The sequence below is a fragment of the Bidens hawaiensis genome, unplaced genomic scaffold (assembly GCF_021521415.1).
Source record: "Bidens hawaiensis isolate Kalapana, Puna unplaced genomic scaffold, B.hawaiensis_p1.1 tig00020612_1, whole genome shotgun sequence".
NCBI classification, from domain to species: Eukaryota; Viridiplantae; Streptophyta; class Magnoliopsida; order Asterales; family Asteraceae; genus Bidens; species Bidens hawaiensis.
The window spans coordinates 194,001-210,984 of NW_027493153.1; the positions used below are offsets into that span (position 1 = coordinate 194,001).

The 16,984-nt window shown below is 35.6% G+C and overlaps 1 protein-coding gene across 1 annotated transcript; it reads left to right on the plus strand.

Moving 5' to 3' along the window:
- Nucleotides 1-1,924: 1,924 nt before the first annotated feature.
- On the plus strand, nt 1,925-6,351 carry LOC143561196 (AP2-like ethylene-responsive transcription factor AIL6). Its single transcript, XM_077049318.1, has 8 exons — nt 1,925-2,406; nt 2,821-3,388; nt 3,516-3,598; nt 5,080-5,088; nt 5,186-5,274; nt 5,358-5,431; nt 5,531-5,658; nt 5,743-6,351. Exons 1-8 carry the CDS (start codon nt 2,292-2,294, stop codon nt 6,186-6,188), a joined length of 1,512 nt encoding a protein of 503 aa, XP_076905433.1. The 5' UTR covers nt 1,925-2,291; the 3' UTR covers nt 6,189-6,351.
- The last annotated feature ends 10,633 nt before the right edge of the window (nt 6,352-16,984 follow it).

Sequence of the window (16,984 nt, forward strand, 5' to 3'; positions counted from 1 at the left end):
GAAAAAATAATTTCGGGGGTGTTTGGGATTGCTTCTTTATAATGCTTTTTGCTTTTTGGAGAGGAAAAATGTCCAAAATGCCCATACAAAAGCACCAATTGGTGCTTTTAGGTGTTTTCGGAGGGGCATTTTGAACATTTTGTCTCTTAAAAGCAAAAAATATTTTAAAGAAACAATCACAAACATGCACGTTCATATATAAAAAATTTAACTTTTCATTTGAGATCAGAAGAGAAATTAGTTTACTAATTTTGCTCACGTCCAATAACCTACAAAAGTGATGCATCTAAGGCTGAGTCTGATGATAGACGTTAAACGACAACACATAGTCTAATAGAAAATGATAATCTTGCTCACGTGATATAACAAAAATGTTTAGATAAATAGTAACATACAAAAAGCGATAAACTTAAAAACTTAAAAAATGTGAGAAAGCTTCGAGAAACATTTTTCTAACATTTTTTTCCATTCCTTTTATATCTTATTAATCTTCGTCAAATATTAAATAAAAAACCAAATGTAGTTAACGAGTTTTGTATATTACCTTAAATGTGATACATTTATATTTTTCTATCTTTTATTTCTTTTTACAAAAGTGTTAACTCGTTAACTACATTTGATTTTTTATTTAATATCTGACGAAGATTAATAAGATATAAAAGGAAGTGGCAACTTCATAGAATAATAACCAAATTTTAAAAGTGTTTCTAAATAGGTCACTCAACTTTAAAAAGTATTCCAATTAAGTCACTCAAATTTCATATTTTATTAAATTAAAGGTTTTAACATGTTTTTTAGCGGTTTTATTTTTTGTTTCACATAGGAAATCTTTTTATTTTTTATGTTGACGTTGAGTGGCGACGTGAATTTTATTTTTCATTTTTTAAATTTTAAAATAATTAACGTTTTTTATTTTTTTTTAAATATAACTACATATATTGCAAATTCCGACCCCAATATCTTATCCTCCATTTCGTTCTTAACGCACACAAAAATCAATAAGACACAATTTGAAGATTTAGTGACCAAATTTGAAAAAAAAAATATGTATGAGTGACATAATTGGAACAGTTTTAAAAGTGGTTACTATTATATGAGAGATTCTTTTTTTTTTCAAGAACTTCTCCCTAATAATATAAACGGTTGTGTTATGTAAATAGTTTAAATTGTAAACGATATTATATGTGACTATTTATAGGCAGCTATAAAATACCATCTTTATTAGACAAGATGTTTAATCATGTAAAGTTTTAGGAATTAAGAACTTAAAAAAAACAACAAACTATACTCCTAAATACTTAAAAAAAACAACAAACAAGTTATTCGTCACGACTAAATAAGTTTTATGCCTCACAATCAACGCCCACGATTAATTCATTCTTTAATCGCGACGAGTAGATTGTAAGGCTAAACTAGTAGCGGCGAGTTAACTAATAATAACTACTCGTGTAGGGAATGTAAACCAGGTACACTCGTCGCCGCGACTAAAGGACATATGAATTACTCGTGGGTGTTGATTACGAGACATGAAACTTATTTAGTCGTGACGAGTAAATGATTAGTGAATCTCCTTGTTACAGTTAATTTAAGGGCATGTGACAAGTTTTAACTGCTTCTACAAACTACTCGTCACGACTAGTTTATAATACATATTTTGATAATTTCTTGAAATGACACATAAAACTTGAAAAACGTTTTCATAAACATTTATTTTGAGAATTTTATCTTATTTATATTTCCTTGAGATATAAAATAAATGGTTAATTAAATGCTAAATAATTCCATAAATAAAATTACTTATTAGTTAATACAATAAAAACACAAATATATAGTGGATTAACATTATGTTTATAAATAAATAAATAAAAGTAAAATAGGAAAAAAGATAAAATGTAGTCAAAAGATAAAATGAAGAGGTAACCAGAATATTAAATGAAACCGAAGAGACAATGTTTTGTTTTTTCCCTCTGGTTTTCCGCCGGTGTGGCAGATGAAACCGACTCTTTCACCCCATTATAAACCTCCACATCCTCTCTTAATATTAACCTTTCTCTCTCTCTTCTAACATTAACATTCAAGATCAACAAGCTGTACCCCTTACCTTTGCCGGTGCCGGAAACCTAGCCTCTGCATGTGCACACACACACCTACACCTCCCTTAGTTACTAATCAATCAATCTTTACTTTAACCTTTCATTCATCCCAAACAATATAACCAACAAACATGCATAATATTACTTCACCTATTATTATTATTAGATAATTAACAGTTTAACTCCACCGGAATATATATGGCTCCTGAGAATAACTGGCTCTCGTTTTCTCTTTCTCCCATGGATATGCTCACTTCTGCCACCTCTCAGCCTCAACAGTTTTACTTCAATGATAATCATTTCTATGCTAGCGGTATAATATTATTATTCTTTTTTATTTTTTTTGTTTTTGTTTTTGTAAGTTTTATAAGTTTATAAATTTTATAAATAATTATATCCGATATTTCGGTTTAATTTCTATGCTAACGGTATAATATTGTTAATCTTCTATTGTTTTTTTATTAATTAATTTTGTAAGTTTTATAAATAAATATCATCCTAAACATCTGGTTTTTGTCGGATAAAGAAGAAAAGCAGTTGAGGAAAATAAGATTTTATGTCATCAGTTATGTTGAAATTAATATTTCATGATGTAATCTATATGTTGTATATATATGCTATGGATTTGCATGTGTGTGGTACTTTGGTTACAGTCGGTTAATAATAATAATAATAATAATAATAATAATAATAATAATAATAATAATAATAATTTCCGTCGGTGCAGGTTGGAGTACCGGAGACAAACCACCGGCGATGTACACCAACACCACCGTTACCGACGACTCGCCGTTGTTCAGAAGCTTCATGGAGTCACACATCAACCAGCCACAAGCACCAAAGCTGGAGGACTTTCTCGGCGGCGACACGACGGCTCAGTCGTTCCGGTATGCTGATGTGTCACAAACGGAGACACAAGACTCGTCGTCGTTGACCCATATGTATGATGGAAGTGGGTCTGTTTACTTTACCGAGCAGCAAGATCTGAATGGTATTACTACCGGTGGGTTCTCGGCGAACTCGGGGTCGGAGGTGGATGACTCGGGTACGCATCTGACTGACTTCGCTGGGCAGTCGATTGAGTCGGGTAACGAGTTGGCTTATGTACAGTGTCCGATGAATGCTTTGTCATTAGGGATTGCTAATAATAATACTGGTGGGACAGGAGGACAAGAGCAGAATAATCAGAAGGCGATTGTGGCGGTGGAGTCCGGTCATGAGCAGAATAATAATAGCTGTACGAAGATTGCTGATACGTTTGGACAAAGGACATCGATCTATAGGGGTGTTACTAGGTATGCAAATTATATACAATATTAATTATTAAGTTGTTTTTAATTTAATTGATTTTGTGTTGGTAAATAATGAAAATGGTTTATATGTATAAATTAATGAAGATTTGATATGATGTACGCGTGACAGACATAGGTGGACTGGTAGATACGAAGCGCATCTTTGGGATAATAGCTGTAGGAGGGAGGGTCAAGCAAGGAAAGGACGTCAAGGTACTATACTAGCACACGCACTCCTAATTAACATTAACAATATTTTTATAACCTAAGAATCTAAATCTGATTATTATTTTTATCTATATATTTGTGTGTGTGTGTTCTTCAAAGTTACATATGACATACGTGTGTGTGGATTTATATGTTCTTGAGATTATGTCAAATAATATATGTTGTTGATATGTGTGCGTGTGTGTGTGGATTAATTTATATGTTCTTGAGTTTATGTAAAAAAAAAATGTGTTTCTGAGAAGTTGTGGAGTATCTTAGGCATTTCACTGTTATTAAGATCCGGGATATGCTTGAGGCTTTCGGCCATGATAAAACTATCAAGATTTTTGTACTTTGTGTATAACTAGGGTGGCTCAGAAATGTGGAAATTGACCTACCTAAATGGTTGGTTTGAGAACCGAATGGTTTGGTTTGGTTTTGACGTTTTGATGGTTTAAACAGTTTGATTAGGTATGAAAGTTGGAATCGGACTATATAGTTACTATTATTTTCAGATACATAGTTGCCAATAGGCATCATAATAATAAAATTTTTATAATTTTAGAAACTGTAATACAAGAATAATGTTTTAGAAAAAATGAGTCGAACCGAGAAACTCGAACCGTAAAACCAAACCATTTGGATTGATCGACGCCCTTAGTGTTGTCAGTTTGGTTCGATGTTTCTCAAAGCCACAAAAGTGCACAAGGTTTGAAACTTTGAATTGATAAAATTGATCATCTAAACAAAAATTAAAAAAATTGAGGTAGTAGAGTAGTACCTAAAGTTTATTTGACTTTGAAGGTAAAATATGATCATAGATTTGAAATATATGAGAACTTAGTTGTTGATTGATGATTGATTGATGTTGTAATATGCCATTTTCAGTACTTTCCTCCAGTTTCTTTTCTTTCTGTATTCATGCTTCCCCACTAGGTTTTCATTCCTGATAGGCTTCCCATTTTTGTCCATTGGTTTTTACACATTACTCCCTCTACTTCCTTTCTCTCTCCAAATCTATCACATATATTATTAGCCTGTTTCCTACGTAGTGTGCCTGTTGTTCTCTGTCCTTTCGTACACATACGCCTTTGCTTTTACTTTCCCTTTTTCTTTTTTCCACTTTTACCCCCCTCGTTTCTCATTGCGTTGACCAGTCAAACTTCTTTTAAGTTCATTAAAAATTTTGTTTTAAACACGTGTCTTTTTGAGTAGTTGTAACACTTTCTTTAATCAGCTAAACCTTTTGAGAGGTATATTGTCATAATTTAATGGGTCAGGCCGAATCTTGATTTTTACATTTTGGTTTTAAAAACATGCACACACCCGTGCACATATGCATGCATTAAAAGTGTTTGCAGTCTTTAGCTTTTGCTTTATATGAAAGTTGTTTTGTGCTTTGCTATTGGACCACTAATGTAAGCTAATGTTCATGTTCTATTTTTGCATGGTTTCTGCTGATTGCTGTTCGATTCTTGGATCCGCAGTGTATTTAGGTGAGATAATTAATTAGGTGGTTATAACTTGGCAAGATTATTTTTATTTTTAATTTTCGCATGGTCCTAATGGTTTTTGGATGAACAATAATATTAGGTGGTTATGACAAGGAGGATAAGGCGGCAAGATCGTATGATTTGGCGGCTTTGAAGTACTGGGGTCCCACCGCCACTACAAACTTTCCTGTAAACTTGCTATGCCTTTTGTTATTGGCTTCATTGATTGTTTGTTCGTTTAATCGTATGATTAACTTTTAATCTGTTTCAAGGTTGCAAACTATGCACAAGAATTGGAAGACATGAAAAGCGCAACTAAACAAGAATTCATTGCATCATTGAGAAGGTAGTTTAGTTCCATATAACATTAGATATTAGAACATAAGTTAAATCATATATTTGTTTATGTAAGAAAATCTAATATGTTTTTCCTTGCTTTGCACAGGAAAAGCAGTGGGTTTTCTAGGGGAGCCTCGATCTACCGAGGGGTAACAAGACATCACCAACAAGGTCGCTGGCAAGCGAGGATCGGGCGTGTTGCTGGAAACAAAGATCTTTACCTCGGGACTTTCAGTAAGTTCTAATATTTTGTTGTTTCGTTAACATGTTAACACGTATGTAGTACATGAATAATAATATGTTATGCTATGATTTCAGCCACCGAAGAGGAAGCAGCTGAGGCTTACGACATTGCAGCAATCAAGTTTAGAGGGGTGAACGCGGTGACAAACTTCGAGATGAATCGGTATGATGTGGAGGCAATTTCCAGCAGCTCACTTCCCGTTGGTGGATCAGCAAAGCGGCTGAAAGTTGCCGCCTCCGAGGCGGAGCCAAAAGCTTTGATGGGAACCCCGTCGCCACAGTACAATGGTGTAGCAGGCGGCAACACTGGCGGAAGCAACATCAGCTTTGCTTCTGCGCAGCCTGTTTACGCGTTACCATATGATCAGAACTCAAGCTCGGTGCAAGTGCCAATGTATCATCACCAGAGTCTGTTTCATCATCTTCAGTCTGGCCACACGGGAGCGCCTCAAACCTCTGGTCCAATGGCGTTAATGCCGCCTCCGGCTGAGTTCTTCATCTGGCCCAACCAATCATATTAATAGGGGGATTAAAAGCAGTCTTCTAAATAGCTTAGTATCATAAACAGGATCTTAGTAATGTGTTGGGGCAATATTTCGATCTTTGATTGCTAACCTTAAATCTGCTGACGATGATCTAGCTAGCTTAGTGGTTTTAGTATTAGTGTTATGTTTTGATATTTTGGATGATAAGTTACAAAAGTGGAATAGTAGGGGGATTAATGGTTTTGGTCAACCAGTCCATTTGGTTTCTCTATAATTTTGTGTTGCTTTTGAACCTTGAACACCAATCATGTTAAAAATCCATCTTTTGTTATAAAACTTATGGATGTACCTTGTGGGAAATTATATATATAGAACTGCTTAGAGGAAATAGTTTATAACAACAAATATATATGATACATATTTATGTTAACATGTTTTTTACATAAAATACACGAGGGTAAAACTAGGAACTGAATCTCTTTGAACTGTGGAGATACATACAATAAACACAGACATATTTTTTACATAAAATACACGAGGCTAATAGGCTCTCGTAGTTTGAAATAATGGCGGTTGAATGCAAATGTAAAAGGTTTTAGTTTTTTACTTTTCAGAGTTACAAATCATGTTCTTTTTTTAAACAAGTTTTTTCAATCAATTTTTTATCCAATATTATTGTTCATCAGTAAACGATTTTTACTAATTAATCGCATATCATAAATTAAATCCCAGATTTATCCAATATTCTTGTAGTTCAATGCGAGCCACAACTCACAACAATGCTGTACAAATTGGTTTAGGCAGCCAATACGCGTTCCATGAGTAATCCCCTCGAAACTCCCTGGCTAGGCCTAATACTCGCAGGTCATGTGGTAAAGTAAGAAAGTAATGCAATACATGTTCATGTTTCGAAACCATTTTCAGAGTTGTGTATAACTTGAATAATCTTTTTATTTCTTAAAACTGAGAGAACGAAGTTTTTTTAGAGCCTTAATAAAAATAACTCAAAACGACTTTTGACTGCCCTTAAATGTTAACAAAATTAAACCATTTTAAACAAAAGTCACAACACTCAAATTTGGATTTTCAAATGCCTGGTTTTACATAGACTTCATTTTTATGAGTTGGTTTTGGATTGTATATTTAGGTCTAAAGTGTGTGTGGCTTAAAAAAATTGGTTTGAACTTGGACCTTATTCGTTTTAACTTATAAAATTCTGTTATAGTGAATCAACTTCTTTATTTTTAGTGTCAATAGTTAAGAATTGTTTTCCTCAACTTGCTACATCAAAAACCAAATCACAAGCTTCTGACATAAAACGAGCAATTATAGTAAAATTTGTAATATGAATACCTTTACGTTTTGCATAGATATAAAAACTTTATGGACAAAACAATGTCTTCGGCTTGTAAATTTTGATAACGAACATCCAAACAGATTTTGTGAGGCTCAATCATGTTATCAATTTATTTGGCTCGTTCGACGTGGTTCAGTTTTGGAAATTGTTTGTAAGGCCCCGAACCCGGTAGCCTTACTTTAACGTCGGATTTACTCATAAACACAGTTCTTGCAATCAGAGTTAATTAAAACTTTCGCAGAAACGTTTACTTGAAGCATTCGATACAAAACATTCAATATCTTCTTTGATACTATCAAACAAATCATTATATTTAAAACATTTTTTCTTCCATCTTAAGATGCCTGCCGTTCAATCCATGCCATGTGCCATCCTCATGCTAGTTCTTTGGTCTGATCACCTGCGTGCATACTAAAAGTCAGCTACGTTGAGTGAGTTCTAGTTAATCAAGCAACTTATCATACAACCACTACATGCATCATATACGTATCCGCAGACACGTAGTCCACTATCTAACCTGCTTACATTACCACTTAGCCTCTTATTTACGCCTACCACTTTGCCACCTTGCCACTTTAATAACGTATAACGTTATGCCACTTTGCCACTTTAATAACGTATAACGTTATGCCACTTTGCCACTTTAATAACGTAAAACGTTATGCCACTTTGCCACTTTAATAACGAAGGCACGTATAGGCTTACCCTACCACGTACTATCGTTATGCCACTAACACTCTTACTAGACTCTTGCCACTTCTAACACGCTCTACCTCTACTTGTCTACAACACGCTTCATATCATTTACATAATAAGCAAGTCACATCAACAATCATACACACATAATAACGATGACACGTACAGGCTTTCCCTATCACGCGCTCACATTATGCCACTAACACCCTTACTAGACTCTTGCCACTTCTAACACCCCTCTACCTGCCTATATCACACTTCATATCAGTTCAGTATTTACGTAATAAACAAGTCACATCATAACATTCATACACACTATCAACCACTTGGAATTTACTATCCTTGGCGATACGTGCAATATCCGAAGATCGTTCACGTACCGACAAGCATTATAAAATATATACCTCGTATAACATCTATAGTATACACTTACCACTTAAGGTAAGTGTATTCACACTTCACATCGAGTATGCACACAGCCCCGAAAACATAACAAGGAAATGGGGCTAGAAACTCACCTGAACTCTGCTTCTTCCTCCGATAGTTGTAAATCCCTTCTTTAACTGAGCTCGGCTGACTGTAAAAGTTACACGTATCAATACTCGTCTGATTTAATCTGGTGGCCTAGTATTAGATTACTTTTACTTATCGTTTTAATTTATTTTCTAATCGAACTTGACTCTAGGCGAAGTTAAACCTTAGGCGAACTTAGCTTTAGGCGAAGTTGTCATCAGGCGAACTTAGCTTTTAGGCGAAGTTGTCATCAGGCGAACTTAGCTTTTAGGCGAAGTTGTCATCAGGCGAACTTAGCTTTGCAGGCGAAGTTCATCAGGCGAACTTAGCTTGCAGGCGAAGTTGTCGGCTGCAACTACTGTTCGTCCTTAATCGTCTTCGTTTCTTAACCAAATAACTCGATTTAGGTATCCACGGAATCGTCTGACCAGCGCCTACAAACCCCAACCATCAAATCGACCTAACATCGATGTTTAAAGGGTGCGATTTAGGCATATAGGTTACGGGTTCTTTTATCAATCGATTAACCCATCAAATCGTAACCATTTTCAGTAAGTTTACCTTTGTTGGATTCGTTTTTACCACACAAACACAGATCTATCAATTCTATACTAATCCAAACCTAAACGACAAGTTCTCGATATAAACGTACCGTAAATGAGTCGAACCACGAACACGAGCTGGTCTTGTTGCTTTGGTTCGTCACGACGATCTAGCACCAACGAGCTCGGGTCCTCGCCTTTGGATCTTGGTTCGGGTTGTGTGTTTTGGGGTGTGTAGAGATTAGGATGGATAAATGGATGGAATGGAAATGATTGGGGTTTAAGGGGGTATTTATACTCCCTTAAGCCCATGGACCGAAGGCCCATACTTCCTTTTGGTCCCTATCTAATCCCATCTAACTATCCTACTAAGTCTTCATATTTTGCTATTATTATTATCGTTCCACTAACTCGTTTATTTCACCCGACAAAATAATATATTAAATATTACTTTAGAAATTTCGGGATGTTACAAGTCTTCCCTCCTTAAAGAGGTTTCGTCCCCGAAACCTAGCTTATTTCTTTAAAATGAATACCTTTTTCTTTATAATCGCACACTTTATTGAATCACCTTTGCTTTCTGAGTTATCCTTCTTACTCCCGACTTTGCAGCCATCGAATGGTGGTCATGTGTTTTAGCTATTTAAGGTAGCTTGTCCATGAGGCTCTCGATGTCTCAAGTCTCGTCTCCTCTTTCCAAGGGCTTCCTTTGATGCTTTTGTGACAATTTGGCAACTCTCTTAGCATATCTGACTACAAGCTCCAAGCGTGACTTCTTCTTTACTTTTTGCAGTAGGAGTCATGTTGTTTTCGTATATCGCTCTGCCTCAGATTCTTCTCGTGTCCTCCTCTTTTGTAACAGTCATCTATCTTATCTCTAAGGAAACACAAATGTTATCACTCTAGGAATTATTTAGCACATGATTCGTAAGGTAAGTAGTTAATGACGTTGATCAAGTGTAATTAACTATTTGCGTTACTCCTCAGGTTCTACATACTTCCCTTCATGATTTCACTTGTGCTTGTTTATACTCTTAAACAGTTAATCAGTTAAGATCAATTAATCCTATCCCTAACCTGCACTCATTCTTCATTTAGCAAATAAGCCAACATTAACATACACCATTTACCATACACTTTACCTTTACTGAGCTTGCTTGAGTGACACATGGCTATCTTGAACTGACATCTTCTTTCTTTCTCATTTTAAATCCCATTATCTATTCGAGTCTAAGCATGTAGGATGCTTAAACCTCTCGAACTTATGCTCTGATACCAACTTGTAAGGCCCCGAACCCGGTAGCCCTACTTTAACGTCGGATTTACTCATAAACACAGTTCTTGCAATCAGAGTTAATTAAAACTTTCGCGGAAACGTTTACTTGAAGCATTCGATACAAAACATTCAATATCTTCTTTGATACTATAAAACAAATCATTATATTTAAAACATCTATTCTTCCATCTTAAGATGCCAGCCGTTCAATCCATGCCATGTGCCATCCTCATGCTAGTTCTTTGGTCTGATCACCTGCGTGCATACTAAAAGTCAGCTACGCTAAGTGAGTTCTAGTTAATCAAGCAACTTATCATACAACCACTACATGCATCATATACGTATCCGCAGACACGTAGTCCACTATCTAACCTGCTTACATTACCACTTAGCCTCTTATTTACGCCTACCACTTTGCCACCTTGCCACTTTAATAACGTATAACGTTATGCCACTTTGCCACTTTAATAACGTATAACGTTATGCCACTTTAATAACGTAAAACGTTATGCCACTTTGCCACTTTAATAACGAAGGCACGTATAGGCTTACCCTACCACGTACTATCGTTATGCCACTAACATTCTTACTAGACTCTTGCCACTTCTAACACGCTCTACCTCTACTTGTCTACAACACGCTTTATATCATTTACATAATAAGCAAGTCACATCAACAATCATACACACATAATAACGATGAAACGTACAGGCTTTCCCTATCACGCGCTCACATTATGCCACTAACACCCTTAATAGACTCTTGCCACTTCTAACACCCCTCTACCTGCCTATATCACACTTCATATCAGTTCAGTATTTACGTAATAAACAAGTCACATCATAACATTCATACACACTATCAACCACTTGGAATTTACTATCCTTGGCGATACGTGCAATATCCGAAGATCGTTCACGTACCGACAAGCATTATAAAATATATACCTCGTATAACATCTATAGCATACACTTACCACTTAAGGTAAGTGTATTCACACTTCACATCGAGTATGCACACAGCCCCGAAAACTTAACAAGGAAATGGGGCTAGAAACTCACCTGAACTCTGCTTCTTCCTCCGATAGTTGTAAATCCCTTCTTTAACTGAGCTCGGCTGACTGTATAAGTTACACGTATCAATACTCGCCTGATTTAATCTGGTGGCCTAGTATTAGATTACTTTTACTTATCGTTTTAATTTATTTTCTAATCGAACTTGACTCTAGGCGAAGTTAAACCTTAGGCGAACTTAGCTTTAGGCGAAGTTGTAATCAGGCGAACTTAGCTTTTAGGCGAAGTTGTCATCAGGCGAACTTAGCTTTTAGGCGAAGTTGTCATCAGGCGAACTTAGCTTTGCAGGCGAAGTTCATCAGGCGAACTTAGCTTTGCAGGCGAAGTTCATCAGGCGAACTTAGCTTGCAGGCGAAGTTGTCGGCTGCAACTACTGTTCGTCCTTAATCGTCTTCGTTTCTTAACCAAATAACTCGATTTAGGTATCCACGGAATCGTCTAACCAGCGCCTACAAACCCCAACCATCAAATCGACCTAACATCGATGTTTAAAGGGTGCGATTTAGGCATATAGGTTACGGGTTCTTTTATCAATCGATTAACCCATCAAATCGTAGCCATTTTCAGTAAGTTTACCTTTGTTGGATTCGTTTTTACCACACAAACACAGATCTATCAATTCTATACTAATCCAAACCTAAACGACAAGTTCTCGATATAAACGTACCGTAAATGAGTCGAACCACGAACACGAGCTGGTCTTGTTGCTTTGGTTCGTCACGACGATCTAGCACCAACGAGCTCGGGTCCTCGCCTTTGGATCTTGGTTCGGGTTGTGTGTTTTGGGGTGTGTAGAGATTAGGATGGATAAATGGATGGGATGGAATGGAAATGATTGGGGTTTAAGGGGGTATTTATACTCCCTTAAGCCCATGGACCGAAGGCCCATACTTCCTTTTGGTCTCTATCTAATCCCATCTAACTATCCTACTAAGTCTTCATATTTTGCTATTATTATTATCGTTCCACTAACTCGTTTATTTCACCCGACAAAATAATATATTAAATATTACTTTAGAAATTTCGGGATGTTACAAGTCTTCCCTCCTTAAAGAGGTTTCGTCCCCGAAACCTAGCTTATTTCTTTAAAATGAATACCTTTTTCTTTATAATCGCACACTTTATTGAATCACCTTTGCTTTCTGAGTTATCCTTCTTACTCCCGACTTTGCAGCCATCGAATGGTGGTCATGTGTTTTAGCTATTTAAGGTAGCTTGTCCATGAGGCTCTCGATGTCTCAAGTCTCGTCTCCTCTTTCCAAGGGCTTCCTTTGATGCTTTTGTGACAATTTGGCAACTCTCTTAGCATATCTGACTACAAGCTCCAAGCGTGACTTCTTCTTTACTTTTTGCAGTTGGAGTCATGTTGTTTTCGTATATCGCTCTGCCTCAGATTCTTCTCGTGTCCTCCTCTTTTGTAACAGTCATCTATCTTATCTCTAAGGAAACACAAATGTTATCACTCTAGGAATTATTTAGCACATGATTCGTAAGGTAAGTAGTTAATGACGTTGATCAAGTGTAATTAACTATTTGCGTTACTCCTCAGGTTCTACATACTTCCCTTCATGATTTCACTTGTGCTTGTTTATACTCTTAAACAGTTAATCAGTTAAGATCAATTAATCCTATCCCTAACCTGCACTCATTCTTCATTTAGCAAATAAGCCAACATTAACATACACCATTTACCATACACTTTACCTTTACTGAGCTTGCTTGAGTGACACATGACTATCTTGAACTGACATCTTCTTTCTTTCTCATTTTAAATCCCATTATCTGTTCGAGTCTAAGCATGTAGGATGCTTAAACCTCTCGAACTTATGCTCTGATACCAACTTGTAAGGCCCCGAACCCGGTAGCCCTACTTTAACGTCGGATTTACTCATAAACACAGTTCTTGCAATCAGAGTTAATTAAAACTTTCGCGGAAACGTTTACTTGAAGCATTCGATACAAAACATTCAATATCTTCTTTGATACTATAAAACAAATCATTATATTTAAAACATCTTTTCTTCCATCTTAAGATGCCAGCCGTTCAATCCATGCCATGTGCCATCCTCATGCTAGTTCTTTGGTCTGATCACCTGCGTGCATACTAAAAGTCAGCTACGCTGAGTGAGTTCTAGTTAATCAAGCAACTTATCATACAACCACTACATGCATCATATACGTATCCGCAGACACGTAGTCCACTATCTAACCTGCTTACATTACCACTTAGCCTCTTATTTACGCCTACCACTTTGCCACCTTGCCACTTTAATAACGTATAACGTTATGCCACTTTGCCACTTTAATAACGTATAACGTTATGCCACTTTGCCACTTTAATAACGTAAAACGTTATGCCACTTTGCCACTTTAATAACGAAGTCACGTATAGGCTTACCCTACCACGTACTATCGTTATGCCACTAACACTCTTACTAGACTCTTGCCACTTCTAACACGCTCTACCTCTACTTGTCTACAACACGCTTCATATCATTTACATAATAAGCAAGTCACATCAACAATCATACACACATAATAACGATGACACGTACAGGCTTTCCCTATCACGCGCTCACATTATGCCACTAACACCCTTACTAGACTCTTGCCACTTCTAACACCCCTCTACCTGCCTATATCACACTTCATATCAGTTCAGTATTTACGTAATAAACAAGTCACATCATAACATTCATACACACTATCAACCACTTGGAATTTACTATCCTTGGCGATACGTGCAATATCCGAAGATCGTTCACGTACCGACAAGCATTATAAATTATATACCTCGTATAACATCTATAGCATACACTTACCACTTAAGGTAAGTGTATTCACACTTCATATCGAGTATGCACACAGCCCCGAAAACATAACAAGGAAATGGGGCTAGAAACTCACCTGAACTCTGCTTCTTCCTCCGATAGTTGTAAATCCCTTCTTTAACTGAGCTCGGCTGACTGTATAAGTTACACGTATCAATACTCGCCTGATTTAATCTGGTGGCCTAGTATTAGATTACTTTTACTTATCATTTTAATTTATTTTCTAATCGAACTTGACTCTAGGCGAAGTTAAACCTTAGGCGAACTTAGCTTTAGGCGAAGTTGTCATCAGGCGAACTTAGCTTTAGGCGAAGTTGTCATCAGGCGAACTTAGCTTTTAGGCGAAGTTGTCATCAGGCGAACTTAGCTTTTAGGCGAAGTTGTCATCAGGCGAACTTAGCTTTGCAGGCGAAGTTCATCAGGCGAACTTAGCTTGCAGGCGAAGTTGTCGGCTGCAGCTACTGTTCGTCCTTAATCGTCTTCGTTTCTTAACCAAATAACTCGATTTAGGTATCCACGGAATCGTCTGACCAGCGCCTACAAACCCCAACCATCAAATTGACCTAACATCGATGTTTAAAGGGTGCGATTTAGGCATATAGGTTACGGGTTCTTTTATCAATCGATTAACCCATCAAATCGTAACCATTTTCAGTAAGTTTAGCTTTGTTGGATTCGTTTTTACCACACAAACACAGATCTATCATTTCTATACTAATCCAAACCTAAACGACAAGTTCTCAATATAAACGTACCGTAAATGAGTCGAACTACGAACACGAGCTGGTCTTGTTGCTTTGGTTCGTCACGACGATCTAGCACCAACGAGCTCGGGTCCTCGCCTTTGGATCTTGGTTCGGGTTGTGTGTTTTGGGGTGTGTAGAGATTAGGATGGATAAATGGATGGAATGGAAATGATTGGGGTTTAAGGGGGTATTTATACTCCCTTAAGCCCATGGACCGAAGGCCCATATTTCCTTTTGGTCCCTATCTAATCCCATCTAACTATCCTACTAAGTCTTCATATTTTGCTATTATTATTATTATCGTTCCACTAACTCGTTTATTTCACCCGACAAAATAATATATTAAATATTACTTTAGAAATTTCGGGATGTTACATTGTTGTTTATTAGTTTGTGTTGGTTATTTCAATTCGGCTTGTAGATTATTTTAGTTTCGGTTATTCAGTTTTTACTCTCCTACGTCTTACGACCTGTCTTACCTCATCGTGAAACTCTCAATAGGGAAAAAAAATACTAACTATGCATCTAAACAAATATACATTTTTATGCTTGAACTTAGCAAATATAGATGTTGAATCCAAAATTTTCTAAAAAAAGGGTGCTGCTAAACGTACCTCACCCCTATCCATTTTTACTAAACATACCCCCTCCTTTAGGTTTTACATTAATACGATTTAAACCTTTTTGTTGTTTTTTGTCATTTTGTTATCTTTTATTATCATTATTATTTTTATAAAAGCATTTTTATTCTATTTTTATTTAACAACTTTTTTTTTTCTATTTATCTTTTTATGTATATTTAAAAGCCTTTAATAAAAACATATTTTTTCTTAATTAGAAAAACGTTTTTTTCTTATATAATAAACATTGTTTTTCTTATTTAAAAAAAAGTTTGTTTTCAATACTTGTTTTAATCTTTTTGAAGAGCGTTCTTTTTAAATTAAGAGAATTTACATTCTTTTTATAAAAAATCATATTAGTTTTCATAAATAAAAAGGTTAAATAACATACAATTTGATAAACAAATTTGGCTCTTTTCTCAAGTAATATTAACTCATGTATCTAAATCTAACAAAAAAAATCAAATTGTTTTGAATACAATTTATATAAAAAAAATTAGCTAGAGAAAACATACAAAACTTTTTATACATGTAAAAAAGATAAACAAAATTTTAATAAGATCTTAATGAAATAAAATAATAAATCAATAACAAAAATATATAAAAAAAATTGTAAAACAAAAATAAAAACTTAATAGTTTTTTATTTGATATTTTGAGAGAATTATAAAATACAATAAGAGGAACTATAATGTCAATTACAAATGTTAAGGGGAAATGAAAGTTCATGGTGTTGGGAGAGGAGAGGGGGGGGGGTATGGTTAGCAAGAAAGGGAGTATGTTTAACCTGACCCTAAAAAAATTGCTAAGCCAATTAACCATTTTCGAACGTTGTCTTGCAGCAAAAAAGAATTTTTTTTGTTGATGGCAAAACTTTTTTTGCATGAGTTTGAAGCTCTTCTTCCAAAATTTTGACGGCTCTCCTGTGGATTGGTATAATACTTTACATCAAATACATAAAGTATTTAGTCATTCTTTATTCAAATAAACATTAACATCGCATGGGGAAAGTTTTACTATAATAAAATTTAGTCATGGAAGTAAAGTTTTACTTACTACACGAAAATGTAAACAAACTTGTCTTATAAACTAAACTACTAGCTTGTTTGCCTGTTTTTAGCACACGTATTTCTAGACGGTGAGACTAATAAGACCTCAAGAAAAAAGTTAAAAGTAATA